Genomic DNA, 19,386 nt, shown 5'->3' with positions numbered 1-19,386 from the left:
TTTATACGGGCATCAATTTCAATCAAAGAACTTAATATTGACATGCTAATCAAAATACATGAGAGTGAGAGAGATGAAACCTAATCCCTATTTTTCCAATTGAAACAACTAATTCTTTGTCTGTTTTCTTATTGATCATTGCCAACACAACCACTTTCAATACACTTTTAATTGTTTTGTTCTATATTTAGCGATTATTGTACTTGATAATAATTCACTGTTCCTTGTGGGATCGATATCCGTCCTTAGGGACAATTATTACTTCTGACAAAGCGGTGCACTTGCCGTAAAAAGTCATCAAGTTTTTGGCGCCGTTGCCGGAGAACAGGTTTGATTTGTTGAGTATAATTTCCTAAATATTGTGAATATTTTAATTGTTTTGATTGTTTTAATTTTTAATTTTTTTTATTTTTTTTACAGATTTTTTTTATTTTTTTTATTTGATTTTATTTGATTTTAGTTATTTTTAGGTTTAGTTACGTAGTTTTATTTAGGCTTAGGTAGTTTTTATTTATTTGTTTTAATTATTTATCTATTACTAGTTTTCACTTTTATTTTTACGTTAGTTTACGTAGTATCTTTAAAATAAGTTAGTTAGTTGATTACGTTTTGTTTTATTTGTTTTATTCTATTTTGTTTTTATTTCTAGTATTTTGTTTATTCTGTTTTTATTTCTTGATTTTAGTTATTTTTCGTCTTCATTGTTTTCTTCTATTCTGTTTTAGTTTTTATTTTATTTATATATTTTTATTTCTATTTTTGTTATATTTTTTATTTTTTATTTTTATTTTTATTTTTTTTCTGAATATCTTTGTTTTATTTTCTTAGTGTCATTTTAGTGTTTTGTTTTGTTTTATTTTATGTTTTAATTTATAGTTTAGGAAGTTATTGATTTTATTTTAGTTAGCAATTTAAATTTCTGTTTATTTTTAAAAAATAAAAATAAAAAAATAAAAAAATAAAAAAAATATACTTTTTTTTTCTTCTTTTCCATTAATATTTTAGGAAGCAACATGGCAGAAGAACAAGCCAAGAAGACACTTGGAGATTATGTCATATACCAAGGACCACGACATTATTCTAGTATCGCAATACCTTCTACCGCTAAGGCCTTGGAAATAAATCCCAATTTTCTTACTCTTATCAGTGCCCATCAATTCACAGCAATGGAGCATGAAGATCCATATTCACATTTGAATACATTTTATGAATTGGTGGGAGTAATGGGCTTTGAATCAGATGATGTTGATAATGTTTGTATGCGCTTGTTTCCTTTTTCATTGGCAGGAAAAGCTAAGGATTGGCTTAGTTCACTTCCAAATCAGAGCCTGACGAGCTGGAAGGATGTAGAAGAAAAATTTCTGCAAAGATTTTTTCCAATCTCTCGCTACATTAAAGCTAAGTCTGAAATCTCTATGTTCAGACAAGGAGCAGAGGAGTCTTTTTGTGAGACATGGGAAAGATTTAAGATGATATTGAGAAAATGCCCAAATCATGGGTTTGAAGACATTGCTCAACTGAGCATATTCATTAATGGTCTCAAATTTGATATGAAGATGCTCTTAGATGCCGCAGCTGGTGGCACAATGATGACTCTTGATGCCGAACAAGCAACGAGGATTATTAATGGATTGGCATCAACAGATTCTCAAGAGGAGTATGATGGACGAAGTACTCGGAAGAAAGGATGGATTGAAGATACATTATTGGCTCAAAATCAAATTTTGACACAACAGGTTGAGCAGTTAACCACACAAATGGCGAAATTGCCTCAACAATTACATGTTATTCAAAGGCAGAATCAAGAATTAAGGTGCGAACTGTGTGGAGGTGAGCATTCCAGTGAGCAATGTGCTTACCAAAATATTTCTTTTGAAGAAAAAGCGTTTGACATGGAAGATCAAGGAAAGCAAGGAACTTTTCAACAACTCCAACTATTAGATCATGTGTCCCAAGAGAGAATGAGAAAAATGGAAGATTCTACAAAAAAAATTTACACACACCATGTTGGTTGTGCAGAAGAACGTTGAGAATTTTGAGACACAAATTAAGCAACTTACACAAGAGTTGAGGGAACTCAGGGAGAAATGTAAGTCAATCACTACAAGAAGTGGAGTAGTTGTAGGAAAGGGGATTGGTGATAATCTACAATGTAAGGAAAGAGACATAGAGAGTGAAGAAAGAAAAATTGATAGGGAAGAAAAAAAAGAAGAGGAAGAAAAAAACAAGAGTGAAGAGGGAGAAGTGAAAGAAAAAAATGAGAGGGTACAGGAAGAAAAGAAAAAAAAGGAAAAAGAGAATGAAAAAAAAAGTGTTCCAATTGTAGATTTACCTTATCCACATGCTCCCTCCAGAAAGAATATAGAAGGACAGTTTATCAGATTCTGTGAAATTCTAAAACAACTAGAGATAAGTATTCCGTTCACTGAAGCTTTGGAACAAATGCCTACTTATGCCAGATTTATTAAGGATTTGTTGACCAAGAAGAGAAGATTAAAAGAACAAGGAATTGTGGAGCTAGAAGCAGGATGTAGTGCCATTATTCAAAAATCATTGCCACAAAAATCTAAAGATCCTGGGAGTTTTACTTTACCAGTCACAATAGGAAATTTTACAGTGGCCAAAGCATTACTAGATCTTGGGGCAAGCATAAATCTGATGCCACTATCTATGTTGAAGAAAATCGGGGATGTTAAAATTCTGCCTACAAGGATGACACTGCAATTAGCTGACAGATCAATAAAATATCCACATGGGATAGTAGAGGATCTTTTGGTGAAGGTAGACAAATTTTACTTCCCAGTTGATTTTGTGATCATGGACATAGAGGAAGATGTTGAAGTACCTCTTATTCTTGGACGCCCATTTATGAAGACTGCAAAAATTATTATTGATGTGGATGAAGGAAAGTTGAAGGTTCGAGTGCAGGATGAAGAAGTTAGCTTTGATGTATTTGAAGCAATGAAACATCCGATTCATCAGAATGATTGTTTTAGGATGGATGCATTGGATGAACTGTATTTGGAAAATCACAGAGAAATATTTATAGATGATTCATTGATGAAAGCAATCTTAAATGATAATGAAAATTGTGAGGACTGTGGGGAGAAGGAAGTCAAGGAATGTTTGTTAGAGCTGGGAAAGACAAAAGAAGTTCAACAAAGGATTTTTGATGAATTAGAACTGAACAAAGCCAACACCCCTCAGAAAATAGAGTTGAAACAGTTGCCAACTCATTTGAAATATGTTTTTCTTGAAGAAAATGGGGAGAAGCCAGTTATCATAAGCAACCATTTATCCAAAGAGGAACAACAAAAGTTGATAAAAGTGTTGATGGCAAATAAAGAAGCTATAGGATGGACATTTGCTGACTTGAAAGGTATAAGCCCAGCATATTGCATGCATAAAATTCACATGGAGCAAGATTTCAAACCTGTGGCTCAACCACCAAGGCGCTTAAATACTTCCATGAAGGAGGTTGTTAGAAAGGAGGTACAAAAGCTTTTAGAAGCAGGAATGATTTATCCCATTTCAGACAGTGCGTGGGTTAGTCCGGTACAGGTGGTACCTAAGAAAGGAGGTATGACAGTTATTTATAACGAAAAAAATGAATTAATTCCTACAAGAACTGTTACAGGATGGAGGATGTGCATTGATTATAGGAAACTGAATCAAGCTACGCGGAAAGATCATTATCCATTACCTTTTATGGATCAAATGTTAGAAAGATTGGCAGGTAAAGAATATTATTGTTTTTTGGATGGTTATTTAGGATATAATCAAATTGTGGTTAATCCAGAAGATCAAGAGAAGACAGCATTTACTTGCCCATTTGGCGTTTTTGCTTATCGAAAATGCCATTTGGTTTATGTAATGCGCTAGCAACTTTCCAAAGGTGTATGTTTGCTATTTTCGCAGATATGATTGAGAAATGCATTGAAGTTTTTATGGATGACTTTTCTGTGTTTGGATCTTCTTTTGATGATTGTTTAGCTAATCTTGATCTCGTACTGAAGCGATGTGTGGAGACAAATCTTGTGCTAAATTGGGAGAAATGTCATTTCATGGTCACTGAAGGAATTGTCTTAGGCCATAAAATTTCTCATAAAGGGCTGGAGGTAGATAAAGCAAAAGTTGAAGTCATTGAGAAGTTACCTCCACCAGTCAACATCAAAGGAATCAGAAGTTTTCTAGGGCATGCTGGATTTTACAGAAGATTTATTAAAGATTTCTCCAAGATTTCGAAGCCCCTATGCAACCTTCTCAATAAGGATACTCCTTTTAAATTTGTTCTGGCCGGTTGACCTGGGTCGTCTTTGTGCGTGGCTTGTTCTAACGAATTAGAGCACCTTCGCTTTGCTTCGCCTGTCAGTACCTGAAAAGGAAGAACAAAGGGGCGCCCTCGCGGCCGTTTGCACTCTGACGCTCAAGTCAGCTAGCGAGAAACACCAAAGTAACTAGAAGCTGTATAATAATCTCAACAACTGGAACTGTGTAACTAAACTGTGTAGCCCTAATTGCCTTGTGCTCACAGCTGGGTGTGCCGTCAAGAACAACTAGAGACTACTACTCTGAGTAACTTTATGAAAACTAGGTTAAAACTCATGCAATTGTAAAAAAAACGTACCTCACTAGGGCTTATTCGTGCCCTATATATAGGTGAAAACTAGGGTTTACCTCTGCGTTGCTTGCTATTATCTAGGGTTCCTTGGAGAAGGTCCTTGCGCCGCTATCTTTAGGATCTTAGCGTATCTGGCCCATGGGCTTCCCTTATCTGGAGTGCAATGTATAATCTTATGGCCACTTGGGCTCTAACTTGAGCACTGTATTTCTCGCGCCATCATACTGTTCGAGTGCCCTAATTGAACACGTGTCATGCATGCAACCTTCCTTGAAGATCTTTAATGAGCACGTGGGCACTGTCACGTGCCCTTTTGACTTGATCGTTTATTCTGTGCGGAGGGACCCACAGTGCCGCCACCCAACTTAGGGTTATTCCATCGTGTGGGCCCCTCTCTGTGAAATGCTTACGTCACGCGGGTTGACTCTTCGGGCGATGTCTTACTTAGGCGATCTCTTACTTAGGCGATCTCTTACTTAGGCGATGTCTGTTTAGGCAATGTCTGTTTAGGCGATGTCTTCCTCTCGGATAGCGACACGTCCCGGCGATAACCGGCTCTGCATATCCAGTCGCCGCTTCTACATACGGCGACCATGTTGACCTTTTGACCACCTACCTTTCACTTGTCCACATCATCACACCCGATGACCTGGTCGGTACACAAGCCCCCCAGTCTTGAGCTGATAACTTGTTCTCAGCGAAAAGACTAAAGCTTGCCCCCTACTGCCCTTGCGGCGTTATGATGACACGCCATCTTCCGATCGATTGAAGTGACATTTCTGCATCGCCGGCGCAACGTACCCTCAAGGGCTCTGACGATGTGACATTCTCTGAGTGATATAAATGACGTTTTGATCTGTACCTTTACCTCGCGACACGTGGCCCACTCACGAAACACTTGCTTTACTGCTGCAATCATGAGGCTCGAATCTTGAAAACCCCGCATCTCAACTCATTGTCTATGCTTCTTTCGTATCTTCCTCGCACTATTCACCTTCTTTCCAAGAACTTCTTGCCCCACGTTCTTTCTTTGTGACCCTTCTCTTTGTTGCATTACTGACCCTTTGACCCCAGTTTCTTTCCTGCCAGTACACCCTAGGATGTCTGCCAATCCATCTTCCTCCCGAGTGAGTTACAAGGATCTCTATCCCTGGGCTTCGAGTGAACTACTCGACGAGTACTCTTGCTTACTTTCCTCCAGGGCCTTGAGGGAGCACGTGGGGGAAGCATGCTCCTATGACCATCGTGCCTTCGCAAAGAGGCACGATGATGACATCGTCAATGGGGGAACCGGTGTGCGGGGATGAACGATCTAATAACGGGGTCCCCTTTTTCTATTTCTATCAAGTGGTTTTTAAGTGCGTCGGCGTACGCCTTCCCTTTTCCAGGTTCGAGAGGGAGCTGTTAACGGAGATGAACACCGCTCCAGCCCAACTGTATCCTAACAGTTGGGCCTTCGTGAAGGCCTTTGATATTTTGTTTGGCTTCCTTGGATGTGCGCCTTCTGTGGACATCTTTCTTCACTTCTTTGAGGTGAAGAGGCAGAGAAACAATCTTTGGGTAACCCTTAGCAATGTCCCTGGTAGGATTCTTTTGACTCCCTTTCAGCAAGCCTTCACAGGGTGGAAAAGCAGGTTTTTTAAGGTATGTTGCTACAGCTTGGTGCCTTCTGCCCTGGATGGCTTTCCTTTGTACTGGACAAAGGACGCAAAAGCTTTGAAATCTAAACCCCTTAAGAAACTGTCTTCAAGGGATCAGGAAGCTTGCAAGATCCTGGCGGGTGTTGGAGGATTTGATGCGGCTGCCTTAATAAGCTTGGAATATAATGCTGAGCTTCTTAAAAAATATATATGTGTGTGAGGCCTTTTCATGACCTTCCCGCTTCTTTGTTATGATTCCACTCAGAGATACTTTGTTTCACGTATGTTTCTCATTATACTTTACTCCTTTCTTTCACGTAGGTTCGAAGTTAAACGATCATCAGAGGACTCTTCTGACTCGGGCCTTGCAGTTTGGAGACGGGGCCCTTTCGTCGCACTGCTTGAAGCCTGGGACCCCCGATGAGTGATGTGCTCTTGCTTTTTGTGTAGATATTTAGGACGTATATAGGTTCACAATTCCATTTTGCGAATGTTATAAACTTTGGTCTGTAACCCTAACATTGGTCCTACACTGTTACTTGTGCTGAAATGCTGTTCACATTATCTTGCATGCTTATGTTCTTTGTCATGCCGCACATGTCACTCTGATATCGCCTCTACGCTTGGCGTGAATTTCTTAGATTTGTTGATTCCCATTCCTGAAGCATCCTGTCCTTGGTTGCCTTGTTTATGGCTCTGCTCGATTTGCGCTTTTATGATGGATGCCTTTCCGTTTGGGCTTTCGTGTTTGAATCTTCAGCATTATCGCGCCAGAGCTCATTGGGATGATTGGCGACATATTGCTCGTAGCGACGTCAGATCGCCTAGCCCTTCGTTTGCCGAGGACTTGTTGGCGGTCACCCCTCTCGCACTTCCCGATCACGTCATCGCCCCTGGCGACCCGGGAGGGTGAGTTTATATTCCGGCGATCTACGTGGCTCGTACGCTAATGCGCACGCCGGTGTCTGATTTGACACTTCACCAACCTTCTCCCACCCAATGACGCGTGGATCCATCAACAGTTGTCATTTCGTGTCGTTTGCGCTTCCCATAACCTTCAAAATTCTAACTTCTCGCGCCACCCCTACTGTTACATTGTCTTTCTGCTTCTCTTTAAAACCTTTGATACGCTCTGGTGAACGCTTCATCTCCCCAACCTGTAGTGGAGCCAGACATGTCGTCGCCGCGTCCTGATGTTCCCCTGGTTGTCCATACTTATGAGGGAAGCGACGAGAACCAACCCCCGACTTGGACCTCTCTCAGTTCTCAATTTTCCACGAAATGGTAGACGACAAAATCGTACCCTCAGACTAGCGTTTTCATTTGTTCTTATCTGACATTTTCTTTAGAAACACTCTGAAAGGCTTACATACTCAACCTCCGTCTATGTGCAACGAATCTGTTTGTAATGGCCTCTTTCTTCGAACCGTGTTAACTTATGCTCATGATTTATCTTTTACCTGTTGTGCGATCGCCTGATAACTTGGTTGATTTTACTCAACCCAATTAACTTAGCGCAAACTGATGCCTAATTTCCTGGAAATCAACTTATCCTGAACAAACAGTTAGTCTATAGTAACAACTTTTGACACAAAATTACTTACTGAGCAATGGGCAGGAGTCATTTGTAGTATCTGACATCTCGCTTGCCTGATCTGCACGTGTATTTCTAGGTCATCACCTAAAACTTTCGAACTTGCCTCAATTTGCTTAAGCAAAGAGGTCTTTTATTCTGTTCTTGCCTGAACTCGCTCGTCGGTGAGAAGGACTTTATCTTGCCTGAACTCGCTCGTCGGCGAGAAGGACTTTCTCTTGCCTGAACTCGCTCGTTGGTGAGAAGGACTTTTTCTTGCCTAAACTCGCTCGTCGGCGAGAAGGACTTTCTCTGGTGCCTCAACATTGCCCAGGGGCTACCTTTTCCCTGGATGCACTGAGGGCTTTTAACCTTATCTTGCCTGTACTCACTCGAGGGTGAGGAGGACTTTCTCTGGTGCCTCAACATTGCCCAGGGGCTACCTTTTCCCTGGATGCACTGAGGGCTTTTAACCTTATCTTGCCTGCACTCACTCGAGGGTGAGGAGGACTTTCTCTGGTGCCTCAACATTGCCCAGGGCTACCTTTCCCCTGGATGCACTGAGGGCTTTTAACCTTATCTTGCCTGTACTCACTCGAGGGTGAGGAGGACTTTCTCTGGAGGACTTTCTCTGGTGCCTCAACATTGCCCAGGGCTACCTTTCCCCTGGATGCACTGAGGGCTTTTAACCTTATCTTGCCTGTACTCACTCGAGGGTGAGGAGGACTTTCTCTGGTACCTCAACATTGCCCAGGGCTACCTTTCCCCTGGATGCACTGAGGGCTTTTAACCTTATCTTGCCTGTACTCACTCGAGGGTGAGGAGGACTTTCTCTGGTGCCTCAACATTGCCCAGGGCTACCTTTCCCCTGGATGCACTGAGGGCTTTTAACCTTATCTTGCCTGTACTCACTCGAGGGTGAGGAGGACTTTCTCTGGTACCGGGGCTAGCTATTCATACTTGAGGAGGGGGCGTCCCGAAGGAATCCCTTAACCCCTGCTCAAGGACTAGGCGCCCGGGTTTTAACTGTTATCTGGTACCGGGGCTAGCTACTAATACTTGAGGAGGGGGTGTCCCGAAGGAATCCCTTAACCCCTGCTCAAGGACTAGGCGCCCGGGTTTGAACTCATACTGTACATATCTATCATCTTGCTCTGAACTCTCGCCTATACTCGTTCTTGGCGAGTAGGACTTCTTAATCTGTTCTCGCCTAAACTCGTTCTAGGCGAGTAGGACTTCTGATCTGTTCTCGCCTATACTCACTCTAGGCGAGTAGGACTTTTTATTCTGTTCTCGCCTATACTCGTTCTAGGCGAGTAGGACTTAAAACTTAACTTTCACCTCCGATTGCCAGGTGGCGACAAGAACTTCAAAACTTTATACTTGTGCCTCCGATCGCTAGGTGGCGATGAGGACTTAAAAACTTAATTTGTGCCTCCAATTGCCGAGTGGCGATGAGGACTTAAAACTTGACTTGTGCCTCCAATCGCCAAGCAGCGATGAGGACTTAAAACTTAACCGTTACCTCCGATCGCCAACTGGTGACGAGGGCTTAAACTTTATACTTTTCCCTCCGATCCCGAGGTGGCGATGAGGTCTTAAAACTTTGGACTGAATGCATGCGATCTGAATCTGCCCTAAATTACACAAGGACGACAAAGTCTTTTCTTTGAAAACTTAAAATGACAATCTTGCAAACTCAATAACTGGGATACTTCGATAAATTCGAACTTTCTTTATTGGGTGGCCTCATTAAAAAACCCTTCTCAGGGAAAAAGAGCGCCACCTTGAAAAACTGTTTTCACTTGACTGTTCGAATTAACTGCTACTTACAATGTTTCAACTGTAATAAAATTTGAGGTGGGTAGCGTTCCAAGTGCGAGGAATCGCCCCTCCCTCCAGTGTTTCCAAACGATAGGCGCCATTCCCGAGTGCTTCGGTTATTCTAAACGGTCCCGTCCATTTGGGTGACAGTTTATTCTGCATCTCGTACAGGTGGGCCTTCCTCATTACCAGGTCGCCATCTCTGAACTATCTTGGCCTTGCCCTAAAATTGTACGAGCGTTCGACTCTTCTCTTTATCGCCTCGGCCTTTACCCTTGCCTCCTCCCTGACCTCATCCAACAAGTCTAAGTTCATCCTCCTTTCTGCATTCGAGTCTTCTGCCACGAAGTTTTGGAATCTCGGCGAGCTTTCCTGGATTTCAATGGGGATCATTGCGTCGCACCCGTACACCAAGCTGAATGGGGTTTCGTGGGTCCCTGACTGTTCAGTGGTGTGGTACGCCCATATTATACGGGGAACTTCCTCGGCCCAAGACCCTTTGGCCTTCTCCAATCTTCTCTTCAAACCTCTTAGTAAAACCCGATTAGCCGACTCTACCTGCCCATTCGTTTGCGGGTGTTCCACAGAAGCAAACACCTGTTGAGTTCCAACGTCCTCGCATAGCTTCTTCAGCAGGTGACTTGCGAACTGAGTCCCATTATCCGACACCAGACGCTTGGGCACACCGAAGCGACACACAATATTCTTCCACACGAAGTTCTGTATCTTGTGCGCTGTGATCTGGGCTACTGGTTCTGCTTCAATCCACTTCGTGAAGTATTCGACCACCACAACCAAATACTTCATCTGCCTAATCACCAATGGGAAGGGTCCCAGGATATCAATTCCCCATGTGTGGAAAGGCCAGGGACTGTAGATTGATTTCAACTCTTCCGGAGGCGCCTTGTGCCAATCGGCTTGCTCCTGGCACTGCTTGCAACGTTGGGCATATCGCTTGCAGTCTTCCCTCGTTGTCGGCCAATAATAGCCCGCACGGATGGTTCTTGTTGCCAATGCTCGACCTCCGATGTGACTCCCGCAAATATCTTCATGAAGCTCGGTCATAATTCTCGTGCACCTCTCTCCATGCACACATACTAACAGGGGATGTGTGAACCCAAACCTGTACAACTCACCATCGATGAGGGTGAACTTGCTGGAGTTCCTCTTTACCTTCCTAGCTTCCGTTGAGTCTATTGGGAGTAAGCCATCTGTGATGTATCGCTGGTATGGCGTAATCCATGTGTCTGGCTCGTGGACGGCGCAAACTTGCGTCATTTTTATCTCCCCTACTGGATGCGCTCTAACCCTTGGCGTTCTCAAGGTCTCCTGAGATAGGGACTTATGACTTCTTGATATCCCTTCCTTTGACTTGCAGATTTGGAGAACTTGGTGGTCTGCCACGAACGCTCGAGGTGTCTTCAGGGTCTCTTGTATGACGGTCCTCTGCCTGCCCCCCTTGCCCGAACTGGCGAGCTTTGCCAGTAAGTCAGCCCGGGCGTTCTGCTCCCTTGGCACATGCACTACTTCGAAAGAGACGAAAGACTTCCTCAACTCCCGCACATACTCCAAATAGGCTGCCATCTGCGGATCTTTAGCCTGGAACTCGCCGATCACTTGGCCTGTGATTAGCAATGAATCGCTTTTAGCCAACAGCACCCTTGCTCCCATCTCCTTTGCCAACAAAACACCAGCGATCAAAGCCTCGTACTCCGCCTGGTTGTTGCTGGCTTTAAAGGCAAATTTTAGGGACTGTTCTATCAACACGCCGTTGGGTCCTTCTAGAATTACCCCGGCCCCGCTGCCCAACTGGTTAGAGGACCCGTCCACTGAGAGTACCCAACGAAAACCATCTCTGGCGCTTTGCACTGTTTCAGAGGATAATTCGACCACGAAGTCAGCGAAGATTTGTCCCTTGATTGGTCCCCGGGGCTCGTACTTGATGTCGAACTCCGACAACTCTACCGCCCATTTTACCATTCTTCCAGCCACATCTGGTTTCTTCAGGACCTTCTGGATAGGTAAGTCAGTCATTACAAACACTGTAAAACTCTGGAAGTAGTGGCGCAACCTCCTCGCTGAAAACACTACTGCCAATGCCGCTTTCTCCAAGGCCTGATATCTCACTTCTGGGCCCCGCAATACCTTGCTGACAAAATAAACGGGCTTCTAAACTTGATCCTGATCCTGTACGAGCACCGCACTCAGCGCCTTCTCGGTTACAGCGAAGTATAGTCTAAGGGGCGCTCCTACTTGGGGTTTGCACAGGACCGGGGGGCTTGCCAAGTACCCTTTGAGTTTTACGAAAGCCTCTTCGCACTCCTTCGTCCAGACAAATCTATTGTTCCTTTTCAAACATTGGAAATAGGGGTGACCTCTTTCTCCACTGGCAGACACAAATCGCGACAGGGCGGCCATCCGGCCCGTGAGCTGCTGCACTTCCTTCACCGTAGCAGGGCTCCTCATTGCCAGAATGGCCGCACACTTGTCGGGGTTTGCTTCGATCGCTCTTTCGGTCAAGAGGAAACCTAAGAACTTTCCCGCTTCCACGCCGAAAATGCACTTCTCGGGGTTCAGTTTTAGCTTGTATTTGGCTATCGTAACGAATAGCTCCTCCAAGTCGGCTATGTGCTGGTTCTTCTCTAGGGATGTTACGACCATATCGTCGACGTAAGCTTGCACGTTTCTCCCGAGCATAGGTGCAAGCACTTTGTCCATCAATCTTTGATATGTGGCTCCCGCGTTCTTCAGCCCAAAAGGCATTACTTTGTAGCAATAGCACGACTTCTCCCTCATGAAGGCAGTTTTTTCCTCATCCATGGGGTGCATCTTAATTTGGTTGTACCCTGAGAACGCGTCTAAGAAACTCAACAATTTACATCCTGCTGCGCTGTCCACTAGGGCGTCAATACTTGGCAAAGGATAGGAATCCTTTGGACAGGCTTTATTTAGATCTGTAAAGTCCACACACATTCGCCATTTCCCGTTGCTCTTCTTTACCAACACGACATTGGCTAGCCATTCCGGGTACTGTATCTCCTTGATGTGGCTCGCCTCGAGGAGTTTTTGCGTTTCGTCCCTGATCGCCTGTCTCCTTTCCTCATTGAACTTTCTTCTTCTTTGTCGGACCGGTCTGACCTGGGGGTCCATTGCTAGGCGATGACATAAAAAATCGGGGTCGATTCCTGGCATATCCGAGGTAGACCATGCGAACGCGTCTAGATGCTTGCCTATCACCTTGGCGATCTGCTCCTGTGTCCCGTCATCTAAATTTTTCCCCAACTTGAAAATTTTACCACTGATCTCCTTCTCGAGCCAATCCCTAACTGGGCGTGGCCTCCTCTCGCTAGCGAGCAAGGCTCTCACAATGCTTGGCTCCCTGGCTGCCTCTGGGCTGCTCTCCTCTTCTTCTACTCCAACGCTATTCTCAGGCTCCGACTCAACATCTCCCATGGTTACGTCGCCGTCCATGGCTACCTCCAACGTCATGTCCATACCCGCATCGCCTTCGGTGGTTCCTTCTTGGTACCTACTTTCACCACCTGCACCCCGAAGCGGCTTATGTATTCCTTTAGGGTTTCACCTTGGAACTGCTTGACGTCAAAGAGGTCGTACGAGACTGGGGCGGGAGTTCTGTTGGCTAGGTACTGTTCTCTAAATAGTTTCGAAAGTTGGGCGAAGGACGTGACGTGGCCCTCTAGGAGGCTGATGAACCAGTCCATGGCCATCCTTGTCAGGGTGCTCATGAAAAGCTTGCATTTAGCAGCGTCTGATCCACCTACTAGTAACATCTGCGTGTGGAACGCCGTGAGATGCGCTTCGGGGTCCTCCGTTCCTATGAACATTGCTTTGGGACCCGTGAACGTGTTGGGAATTGCTGTCTCCAAGATTGCTTGTGAAAACGGTGTTGTGAATTCCCTGGGTGGGGATGTAGCCTCCGGTTCGTCTCTGGCCCGCCATCTATGACGTAACTCCTCGTTGGTGCGATGGAGTTCCTCGCTTCTTACTTGAGAAGCTGTGAGGTCTGCCTGCATGCGCTCCTGTTCTACTTTCGAGGCGGCCACTGCGTCTTGTAGCCCGTGCACCATCCCCATGAGCTGTTGTAAGGTCATCTCTTCACTCCTAGCGCGTGCTGGTCGGGTGGCCATGGCTCTCCGGGAATCCTCTCGACTTATCTGAGTGTTGAAAATCTTGAACTGAAATCTTGTGTGGTGGAACCGATGTTTATATCGGCCCCACGGTGGGCGCCAGATGTTCTGGCCGGTTGACCTGGGTCGTCTTTGTGCGTGGCTTGTTCTAACGAATTAGAGCACCTTCGCTTTGCTTCGCCTGTCAGTACCTGAAAAGGAAGAACAAAGGGGCGCCCTCGCGGCCGTTTGCACTCCGACGCTCAAGTCAGCTATCGAGAAACACCAAAGTAACTAGAAGCTGTATAATAATCTCAACAACTGGAACTGTGTAACTAAACTGTGTAGCCCTAATTGCCTTGTGCTCACAGCTGGGTGTGCCGTCAAGAACAACTAGAGACTACTACTCTGAGTAACTTTATGAAAACTAGGTTAAAACTCATGCAACTGTAAAAAAAAACGTACCTCACTATGGCTTATTCGTGCCCTATATATAGGTGAAAACTAGGGTTTACCTCTGCATTGCTTGCTATTATCTAGGGTTCCTTGGAGAAGGTCCTTGCGCCGCTATCTTTAGGATCTTAGCGTATCTGGCCCATGGGCTTCCCTTATCTGGAGTGCAATGTATATAATCTTATGGCCACTTGGGCTCTAACTTGAGCACTGTATTTCTCGCGCCATCATACTGTTCGAGTGCCCTAATTGAACACGTGTCATGCATGCAGCCTTCCTTGAAGATCTTTAATGAGCACGTGGGCACTGTCACGTGCCCTTTTGACTTGATCGTTTATTTTGTGCGGAGGGACCCACAGTGCCGCCACCCAACTTAGGGTTATTCCATCGTGTGGGCCCCTCTCTGTGAAATGCTTACGTCACGCGGGTTGACTCTTCGGGCGATGTCTTACTTAGGCGATCTCTTACTTAGGCGATGTCTGTTTAGGCGATGTCTTCCTCTCGGATAGCGACACGTCCCGGCGATAACCGGCTCTGCATATCCAGTCGCCGCTTCTACATACGGCGACCATGTTGACCTTTTGACCACCTACCTTTCACTTGTCCACATCATCACACCCGATGACCTGGTCGGTACAAAATTTGATGATAATTGTTTAACTGCTTTTAATATCTTGAAAGAAAAACTCATTTCTGCACCTATCATAACTGTTCCTGATTGGAAACTTAATTTTGAGATAATGTGTGATGCTAGTGATTATGCAATAGGAGCAGTTTTAGGACAAAGGAAAGAAAGAATTTTTCAAGTAATACACTATGCAAGTAAAGTTTTGAATGAAACTCAAAGTAATTACACCACAACAGAAAAAGAACTACTAGCTATAGTGTATGCACTTGAGAAATTTCGATCTTATTTGATAGGTTCTAAAGTCATTGTTTTCACTGATCATGCTGCAATAAAATATTTATTGAATAAAGCAGATTCTAAGCCAAGACTTATACGATGGATACTTTTGTTGCAGGAATTTGATTTGGAGATCAAAGATAAGAAAGGATGTGAGAACAATGTAGCAGATCATTTATCAAGACTAGCAAATGATGAGGTAACCACATTAGAGCCGGAGGTTCTTGCTGAATTTCCAGATGAGAAGCTACTGATAATCAAAAAGAGGCCATGGTTTGCAGACATGGCCAATTTTAAAGCTACTGGAACAATCCCGGAGAATTTGGACTGGCATAAAAAAAGAAAATTTTTTAAGGATGCCAATCATTATGTGTGGGATGATCCTCATTTGTTTAAAATGGGTGCAGATAACTTGCTGAGAAGATGTGTTTCTTCAGATGAAGCCAATAACATTATATGGCAATGCCATAATTCAGCATATGGAGGACATTTTAATGGGGAAAAGACAGCTGCAAAAATTCTTCAATCAGGTTTTTTCTGGCCTTCGTTGTTTAAAGATACACATGCATTAGTACAAAGATGTGATAGGTGTCAAAGGACAGGAAGCATTTCTAGAAGACATGAGATGCCATTACAAAATATTCAAGAAATTGAAGTCTTTGATTGTTGGGGCATTGATTTTATAGGGCCTTTGCCATCTTCTTTTTCAAATGAATATATACTAGTGGCAGTTGAGTATGTTTCTAGATGGGTGGAAGCAATTCCAGCACAATATGCAGATTCCAAGACAGTCATCAAATTTCTTAAAAGGAATATATTTTGCAGATTTGGCACTCCAAGAGTATTGATAAGTGACGGTGGGTCTCATTTTTGTAATATCCAATTGAAGAAAGTGTTAGAGCATTATGGGGTTAGTCATAAAGTAGCATCAGCCTACCACCCACAGACAAATGGGCAAGCAGAAGTTTCTAACAGAGAAATCAAGAAAATATTAGAGAAAACAGTGGTTGCATCAAGGAAAGATTGGTCAATCAAACTTGATGAAGCTCTGTGGGCGTATAGAACGGCATTTAAAACTCCTACTGGCCTTTCCCCATTTCAGCTAATTTATGGGAAAGCCTGTCATCTTCCGGTGGAATTAGAGCATAAAGCATATTGGGCATTAAAAACACTAAATTTAGATGCTAAAGCGGCTGGGGAAAAGAGAAAACTGCAAATCCATGAACTTGAAGAGAAGAGGTTAAACGCATATAGTTCCTCAAAGCTTTATAAGGAACGCACAAAGAAATATCATGACAAGAAGATTGTGGAAAGAAATTTTTACCCTGGGCAATCTGTGCTTTTATTCAACTCTAGATTGAAACTTTTTCCTGGAAAGTTAAAATCTAAATGGTCAGGTCCTTATGTTGTGAAAGAGGTAAAGCCTTATGGAGCAATAGAGTTAGAAGAACCAAAATCACACAGAAGTTGGGTTGTAAATGGTAAGAGGGTAAAGCCTTACTTGGGTAATGAACAGGAAACACTCACTATGGTAATCCTTTTAGATGACCCATAAAGACATAGGCGTCAAGCTATATGACGTTAAAAGAGCGCTTACTGGGAGGCAACCCAGTCCACATTTTAGTTTTATGTTGTTTTATTACCTTTGCTGATTATATATATATATAAAAAAGTAAATAATAATAATAATAATAATAAAATCCTATATGCCTCCTAATCATTTTGCAGGTTATGTATTTTTGACCTGGGGACAGGTTCTATTATTCAGGGGGCAGATCCAGCAAATGAAGCAAGACTGTAGATAAAAATTTTAACAAAATGCTGGATGACTTCTTAAGAAGAGAGGATTGAACAAAAATATGGTTTTATCTCTCTAATTCTCTTTTCTTTTCAGTTATTTGAATTTTTTCTTATTTTATTTATTTTATTTTTCGATTATTTTGTTTTCTGTTTATTTGCTTATTTGTTTGTTTTGCTTTTATTGCTTATTTTGAATAAATTTCCTGTTTTATTAGTTTGGTAATTTTAAGTCTTGAATTATCTTTCTTGACTGATCCTGCCTGTTGACCAGAACGCTGGAACTTGCCTCGTCAAACTTGGATCGACGTGTGCACCGCTTCAACCTCCGTCCTTCGCAACGATCCACCTCAAGAACCTGCAAAAGAACAGAGTGGCGCCGCTGCGGCCGATCGCACTCCAACGCCCAAGTCAGTGACTGAACCACCAAATACTTCAAGAGCAACACTCAAGAACTCTCAAGGAACCGTGAACCAATTCTCTCTCACAGTATGCTCAAGAACTCGCAAGCGTAAAGAATACAATTTGAACGTGCGTACCTCAAAAGTTCGTTGGGGAACCCTTAAATACCTGGCCACTTTCTCTCTCCTGGCAGTTACAGACCTGGACACGTGGCTCGCATCCAGCTGTACACGTGCCATCATCTGGAGCCTCCTTGACTTGGGCGCTGCTTCTGACTCTCATTTGGCTAAGTTACTTATGCATGGTACTGCCCAGTGCATAGTTGTCCTGGAGTGCGATCTCTACTGGGATTGGCGAGTTAGGGTGCCTTCGTATACACCTTCCCTGTGGTCTCGCCGGCCGCCTTCATAATCTGCGCCACCTTCATCTTCGGCGATGTGCTTGCTTCGGCGATCTCTAATCACTTGGTCGCCTGAGTTTACCTCTGGCGACTTCATCTTCAACTGGGTGACCGCCGGTATTGGTGTGATGGAGATCGGAGCACGCCAACTTAATAACTGGCGACTACACGAGCCCCCCCGATCTCCTTCCCTTCTGCCAACCTGGCGTCCTCTCAACACGCCTATACAATAGCTTGATGCCACGTCATCACCTCTGACTACCAGGGCGGTACATTGACTAATTTAATTTGTTTGTTTTCTAGTTTATTTTTATTTTTTCAAATAAAAAAAGAACTAGAATATTAATTTTGAATTGTGGAAAAAAGAATTTGTGTTTAAATATTAAATAGTGAGATGAATTAGACACATGTTAGAAAAGAAAATATGATTGAATCCCTATTCAAATGTAGTTCAAATATGATACATGAAAATTTAACAGGATGATTGATTAGGACAGATAATGACAAGACAAAAAGGAATGAGACCATTTAAACCAAGTGAGTGTGTGAACCTTAAACAGTTTTAAGAGTTTTACTGATGATTTGACAGTTGTGGTTGCTTAATTTTTATTTTTGTTGCATCATAAAAGAGCATGAAGATGATTGAGGCATTTGTTTGTGTTAATTAGGAGCCAGGGCCAAAAAGCCAACCTTTATATTAGAATTCCATTTTTTTTATATCCCCTTTGGGCTAAGAAATTTTTTGTTAATATTGCACCTTAACCTTTATTGATATAATTTTCTACCCTTTAGCATGTCTAAGGAAGGAGAATATAGATGCAATACATATAGAAAAGGGAATGGTTGGTTCTGATTTTGAAAGTTCAAAAAGTTGAAAATAGGAAGAATCTTTTCCTATTATTGAAAAAAGAAGAAGAGAGAAACAGAAGAAGAAAAAGAAATAAAAAAAAAGATAAAAAATTCATGAAAATTGTACCGCCCTGGTAGTCGGAAGTGATGACGTGGCACCAAGCTACAGTGTAGGCGTGTTGACAAGGCGCCAGATTTGCAGAAGGGAAGGAAGTCGAGGGGCTCGCGTAGTCGCCAGTTATTAAGTTGGCGTGCTCCGATCTCCAGCATACAAGAACCGGCGATCACCCAGTTGAAGATGAAGTCGCCAGATGTAAACTCAGGCGACCAAGTGATTGGAGATCGCCAGAGCAAGCACATCGCCGAAGATGAAGGTGGTGCAGATTATGAAGGCGGCCGGCCAGACCATAGGGAAGGTGTACGAGAGCACCCTAACTCGCCAATTCTAGTAGAGATCGCGCTCCCAAGTTAGCTATGCACTGGGCAGTACCATGCATAAGTAACTTAGCCAAAAGAGAGTCAGAAGCAGCGCCCAAGTCAAGGAGGCTCCAGATGATGGCACGTGTACGACTGGATGCGAGCCACGTGTCCAGGTCTGTAACTACCTGGAGAGAGAAAGTGACCAGGTATTTAAGGGTTCCTCAACGAACTTTTAAGGTACGCACGTTCAGATTATACTCTTTACGCTTGCGAGTTCTTGAGCATACTAGGAGAGAGAACATTGCACGGTTCCTTGAGAGTTCTTGAGTGTTTTCGCTCTTAGTATTTGGTGGTTCGGTCACTGACTTGGGCGTTG

At 43.4% G+C, this 19,386-nt stretch overlaps 1 protein-coding gene and 1 pseudogene across 1 annotated transcript; one reads left to right on the top strand and one right to left on the bottom strand.

Annotated features, from left to right (window-relative positions):
- The first annotated feature begins 1,013 nt into the window (after positions 1-1,013).
- Positions 1,014-16,697, top strand: LOC150024670 (uncharacterized). Its single transcript, XM_090296084.1, has 3 exons — positions 1,014-1,946; positions 2,020-3,114; positions 16,245-16,697. Exons 1-3 carry the CDS (start codon positions 1,014-1,016, stop codon positions 16,695-16,697), a joined length of 2,481 nt encoding a protein of 826 aa, XP_090152210.1.
- LOC137819911 (small nucleolar RNA R71) lies at positions 1,396-1,501 on the bottom strand (annotated as a pseudogene).
- Positions 16,698-19,386: the final 2,689 nt, after the last annotated feature.

This window comes from Phaseolus vulgaris, chromosome 10 (genome assembly GCF_051622355.1).
Source record: "Phaseolus vulgaris cultivar YP4 chromosome 10, ASM5162235v1, whole genome shotgun sequence".
Taxonomy (NCBI): domain Eukaryota; kingdom Viridiplantae; phylum Streptophyta; class Magnoliopsida; order Fabales; family Fabaceae; genus Phaseolus; species Phaseolus vulgaris.
The sequence above is the reverse complement of the archived record's forward strand: the minus strand, read 5'-3'. Positions and strand labels throughout refer to the sequence as shown.